The following is a 5,979-nucleotide window of genomic DNA, read 5'->3' as shown; positions in this document are numbered from 1 at the left end:
CGAATTAGTAAACTTCCAATGAGCCACTTTTATAACCAAGGACATGCTCGTCAAAGTTGCCTTTGATACACATTTGAAGAAGCAAAGACCACTGACGTTTACTTTATCACTGGAGGCTAAGCCATGCTTTGCTGCCACGTTCTTCATTGGTGGGATGTCCTTTTTTCTCTAGCGGGTTAGTGTGGTCAGTAATTTCTTTTTTGTTTTATCTGCATTGGATTGGATTTTAATTATGTTCCGACGGTGCTTTTTTCGTTCGTATATCGTGATGAACAGTTGTTAGAGATATTGTTTGTTCTGAAATGAGAGAGAATGGAATTGGATGATGTGTGGTTGTAGTGTCCTTATATGTTTCGGCCTTGGTGTCAGCCGATGGTTGTTGATTGTGTGTGAGCCTCTTGGAAGCCTTTTTTTAGATCACCTTGGGAGCTCATATTCCATGTTGAAACAGTGCAATTGTTGCTATAATGTTCATATAGATCAGCCCACAAAGTTCTCGCTCGCCAGGTTTTATTTCCGCTCACTCCACTGCTAGCTCATAAAAAGCCGGCTACCGTATATTATATGAAAAGTTCATCAAATCAAAAGATGTACATACATTTACAAAATATTTAAGTTTTCTCAAATTAAAGTAACATGATTTTTTTAAACATAGATTTCAAAAAATTTGCGAATTTGAAATAAAGGTATCAAATTTAAAAAATATTCACAAACTGAAAAAATATTAATAAACTTTTTTTTGAGGAAATGCCATAATGGCTTACTTCATTAAATTAAACCAGACTTACATCGTCAATCAACAATGACAAAGTAAAAATCAGAAGAAGAGATAAGGAATTTGTTTTTGTTTTTGTTTTCGTTTTTGAGGGAATGGGATAAGGAGTAAATCGGGTGGTAGCTGATTTGAATAGGACGGAGTGGCCCACACGACGCCCCCACCGCCCTTCCATCCATCCAGCTATAAAACCAAACGCGGGTCCTTCGGCAAAAGCCCCACCTCCGGTTTGGATACTACGTATACGTACGTGCATAGTTGGGCACTGCGGCCTCCGGGGCTCCCCGTCGGCGAGCAAGATGGCGGCGGCGGCGGCCGAAGGTCTGGAGCGGATCAAGAACGAGGCCGTCGACTTGGTGAGCAAACCTCGCTAGTTTTTCTGCAGCATAATGCAAGCGAGTTCTTGCCAACTTTTATATGCGTTTCTTAATGTGTTAGTTGTTACATGTTCTATATGCATCCTGTAAAGATCATTAGGAAAACCTACTACTGATGATAATCCTAATGGAGAAGATGTAAGCGTAGATCCAATCTTGTTATATGCCTTACCCCATTATCACTTCACGGATCGTTCATGCAACCCAAGATGCATCGATCTGGCGGCGCTTTTATTGTTGGCTTCACGGGCGAGTTGAGCGGCACCGCACCGATCGTCTTTGTTTCCCTCTCTCTCTTTTTTTGCACTTTTTGTGATCTACAACCACCTCGCGCTTTTTCCCATCTAATCTCTTATCATCGCTACCGATTAGCCGTCTCTATCCGAAGACAGATTCCAGTCTCTATCCGAGATGAAATTCAGTTAGTGCATGCGAATCCAGTTGTTTTCTTGGCTAATCTGTGCGTGCATTGCAGGAGAACATCCCTGTGGAGGAGGTGTTCGAGAACCTCCAGTGCGGCCCGGCAGGCCTCACCTCCAAGGATGGCCAGGACCGCATCGCCGTCTTCGGCCCCAACAAACTCGAAGAGAAAAAGGTTCGCTGTAATTCATATCATCTTCGTTTGGATTTCTAGATTGCGTGGTGTTAGTTTCTGACGGCAATGGCGTGCGCAGGAGAACGAGATCCTCAAGTTCCTGGGGTTCATGTGGAACCCGCTGTCGTGGGTGATGGAGGTGGCGGCCATCATGGCCATCGCGCTGGCCAACGGCGGCGGCAGGCCGCCGGACTGGCAGGACTTCGTCGGCATCATCGCGCTGCTCCTGCTCAACTCCACCATCTCCTACATCGAGGAGAGCAACGCCGGCAGCTCGGCCAAGGCGCTCATGGCCAACCTCGCCCCCAAGACCAAGGTGCTCCGCGACGGCAAGTGGAGCGAGCAGGACGCATCCATCCTCGTGCCCGGCGACATCATCAGCATCAAGCTCGGTGACATAGTCCCCGCCGATGCGCGCCTCCTGCTCGAGGGAGACCCGCTCAAGATCGACCAGTCGGCGCTCACGGGCGAGTCGCTGCCGGTGACCAAGAACCCCGGCGACAGCGTCTACTCGGGGTCCACGTGCAAGCAGGGCGAGATCGAGGCCGTCGTCATCGCCACCGGCGTGCACACCTTCTTCGGCAAGGCGGCGCACCTCGTCGACAGCACAAACCAGGTCGGCCACTTCCAGAAGGTGCTCCGCGCCATTGGTAACTTCTGCATCGGCGCCATCGCCATCGGCATGATCGTCGAGATCATCGTCATGTACTTCATCCAGCACCGCCGGTACCGCGACGGCATCGACAACCTCCTTGTGCTTCTCATCGGCGGCATCCCGATCGCGATGCCCACGGTGCTGTCGGTCACCATGGCTATCGGCTCCCACCGGCTGTCGAAGCAGGGCGCCATCACCAAGCGCATGACGGCCATCGAGGAGATGGCCGGCATGGACGTGCTCTGCAGCGACAAGACGGGCACGCTCACCCTCAACAAGCTCAGCGTCGACCGCAACCTCATCGAGGTGTTCTCCGCGGGCGTCGCCAAGGACGAGGTGTTGCTTTTCGCCGCCATGGCATCCAGGGTGGAGAACCAGGATGCCATCGACGCTGCCATGGTCGGCATGCTCGCCGACCCAAAGGAGGCCAGAGCTGGCATCCAGGAGATGCACTTTCTCCCCTTCAACCCCGTCGACAAGCGCACCGCGCTCACCTACCAGGACACCACCGACGGCACGTGGCACCGTGTCAGCAAGGGTGCTCCCGAGCAGATATTGGAACTGTGCAACTGCAGAGACGATGTCAAGAACAAGGCGCACGCCATCATCGACAAGTACGCCGAGCGCGGCCTCCGGTCCCTCGCGGTGGCCAGGCAGGAGGTGCCGAAAAGGAGCAAGGACAGCTCCGGAGGGCCATGGGAGTTCGTCGGACTTCTGCCGCTCCTCGACCCGCCCAGGCACGACAGCGCCGAGACGATCAAGCAGGCGCTCAATCTCGGCGTCAACGTCAAGATGATCACCGGCGATCAGCTGGCCATCGCCAAGGAGACGGGCAGGAGGCTCGGCATGGGCACCAACATGTACCCCTCGTCCGCCCTGCTCGGCCAGAGCGTCGACGAGTCCATCGTGTCGCTCCCCGTTGACGAGCTCATCGAGAAGGCCGATGGCTTCGCCGGTGTCTTTCCCGAGCACAAGTACGAGATCGTCAAGAAGCTGCAGCAGATGAAGCACATCTGCGGGATGACTGGGGACGGCGTGAACGACGCGCCAGCTTTGAAGAAGGCCGACATTGGCATCGCCGTGGCCGACGCCACCGACGCCGCCAGGAGCGCATCGGACATCGTGCTGACCGAGCCGGGGCTCAGCGTCATCATCAGCGCCGTGCTGACTAGCCGTGCCATATTCCAGAGGATGAAGAACTACACCGTGAGCATTCTCCCAAACTCATTTACATTCTAAGTAACTTTTGTACAAATAACTCTGACTAATCCTTATGCCCTTGTTGTCAATGTACTAGATTTACGCGGTGTCCATCACTATCCGTATAGTGGTAAGTCAAATTATTCTGAACATATTAACCACTCTTATACTGGTAGGTATGTACAGATTGGACTTGGTTTAATTCGTTTTCTGCTGTCGAACTGAACTGCAGCTAGGGTTTATGCTGATCGCGCTGATTTGGAAGTTTGATTTCTCGCCGTTTATGATCCTGGTCATCGCCATTCTGAACGACGGTGGGTCTCAATTTCATTACGCCAAGCAAACATGTTAATGACCATTACTCATTTGTTTGATTGATTTACTCAACTCAGGCACAATCATGACCATCTCCAAGGACAGAGTGAAGCCATCCCCACACCCAGATAGCTGGAAGCTGCCGGAGATCTTCATCACCGGCATCGTCTACGGCGCCTACCTTGCCGTCACGACCGTGGTCTTCTTCTTCGCCATGACCAGCACCGACTTCTTCAGCGTGAGTGTTGTTACCATCCATGCCATATCTAATCCCTCCAAACTATACAAGATATGGATGTGGCTCATGCTGTTTTACAGACAATATATGCTGAATGTTCCTTGTGTTTCCAAATTGCAGGAGAAGTTCCACGTGCGTTCGCTAAGGGGCAACAAGGACGCGATGATGTCTGCCCTCTACCTTCAAGTGAGCATTATTAGCCAGGCCCTCATCTTCGTCACCCGGTCGCGCCGCTGGTGCTTCCAGGAGCGCCCGGGGCTCTGGCTCTGCTTCGCCTTCGTCGTCGCGCAGATCGTAAGCCCACCCCAACCCGGCCTCACTGCAACAATGGTGCGCATGCTTTCATCTGTAACTGCAACTCAACTATTGCTGTTGTTGCCATTGCAGATTGCCACCGTCATCGCCGTGTACTGCAACTTGCCATTTGCGCACATCCGAGGCATCGGCTGGGGCTGGGCCGGCGTGATCTGGCTCTACAGCATCATCACCTTCATCCCCTTGGACCTCTTCAAGTTCGCCATCGGCTACGCGCTCAGCGGCAAGGCATGGGACACCCTCTTCGAGAACAAGGTACACCATGGACAAACATGCAGCAACTCTCTCAAGGTTATGTAGCAATGTTTCTTAGGTGATCCCGGCCTAACATTGCGTGGTGAACAAACAGATCGCCTTCACGAACAAGAAGGACTACGGGAAGGAGAAGCGGGAGCTGCAGTGGGCGACGGCGCAGCGGACGCTGCACGGCCTGCCGACGGCGGACCCGGCCAGCACGCCGCAGGAGAGGAGCAACTACGGCGAGCTCTCGGAGATGGCCGAGCAGGCCAAGCGCCGGGCGGAGATGGCGAGGCTGCGCGAGCTCAGCACGCTCAAGGGGAGGGTGGAGTCGGCGGTGAGGCTCAAGGGCCTCGACATGGAGACCGTCGACAACCACCACTACACTGTATGATGGAGATCGAACCGGGACGGCAGCGGCGGTCGTTCGCCTCGTACTCGTTGCACATTTTTAGGAGCGGTGCCGAGGGAACATGGCCCTGCCTAGAATTTTCGTTTTGGTCGTCGGATACATATGTTTTTAGTGGTCTGTATTTATGTTCTCATCAATTGTTCAGAGACGGTGTCCAGTTTGTATCAGGTCAATTTGGTGAATTTTGATTTATTGTAAACTGGTCGCTATAAACTTGGCTGTGGTTTAGGGTTTCAACCCCATGGAAAAGACAGAAAAATCATGTACACCGATCAATAAAAGGAACTTCTAACACTTATCTGACTATTAGTAATCTTGATATGATAGGAAGTTATTGGATTCTTGTATTGAGTGAATTATATTCATACATGTGTGGATGTGCCCGTACTTCCTCCATGCCAAACCTCCTTTTGCAAAACCATGGTCTAGGTACCGTCGTTGCAGAACGACCTAAGCATGCACCCCATGTCAAACCTCGTCGCGTCCCTGGCGTCTCACAAATGCAGCTTGATCCGATGCCACGTGATACTTCCTCCATCACCGCCGCGCCGACGGCAATTCCAACAGACACAACAGAACACAGCATACTAGAGCCTGTTTGATAGCCCGCATACACCTCAACCAGGCGAAGTTGGGTCAAGAAAAACGCATTTGGTTGCATAAGAGGTGGGCTGGCTCGGCATAAACCTTGAAGCAGTCCAGAGCCTGGTTCACTGGAAACCATTAAATCGGTAGTTTCCAGCGAGTCAGGCTGAGTGCAGCACAAAAGGGATGCGGCTCACACACGAGGGAGCAAGGCAAAATTGACTGGGGATGGCGGGAGATAGAAATCGGACATGGTGAGACGGCGCCAGATCTAG

General features: G+C 52.3%; 1 protein-coding gene across 1 annotated transcript; it reads left to right on the top strand.

The window, feature by feature from the left end:
• Window positions 1-1,001: 1,001 nt before the first annotated feature.
• Window positions 1,002-5,415, top strand: LOC119279224 (plasma membrane ATPase-like). The gene is made up of 9 exons (XM_037560548.1): window positions 1,002-1,131; window positions 1,628-1,747; window positions 1,827-3,608; window positions 3,700-3,732; window positions 3,835-3,916; window positions 3,995-4,155; window positions 4,276-4,449; window positions 4,543-4,725; window positions 4,820-5,415. The coding sequence occupies exons 1-9, from the start codon at window positions 1,075-1,077 to the stop codon at window positions 5,099-5,101; spliced, it is 2,874 nt and encodes a 957-aa protein (XP_037416445.1). The 5' UTR covers window positions 1,002-1,074; the 3' UTR covers window positions 5,102-5,415.
• Window positions 5,416-5,979: the final 564 nt, after the last annotated feature.

The sequence above is a fragment of the Triticum dicoccoides genome, chromosome 1A (genome assembly GCF_002162155.2).
Source record: "Triticum dicoccoides isolate Atlit2015 ecotype Zavitan chromosome 1A, WEW_v2.0, whole genome shotgun sequence".
NCBI lineage: Eukaryota > Viridiplantae > Streptophyta > Magnoliopsida > Poales > Poaceae > Triticum > Triticum dicoccoides.
Note: the sequence above shows the minus strand (reverse complement) of the source record. Positions and strands in the feature narration are given on the sequence as shown.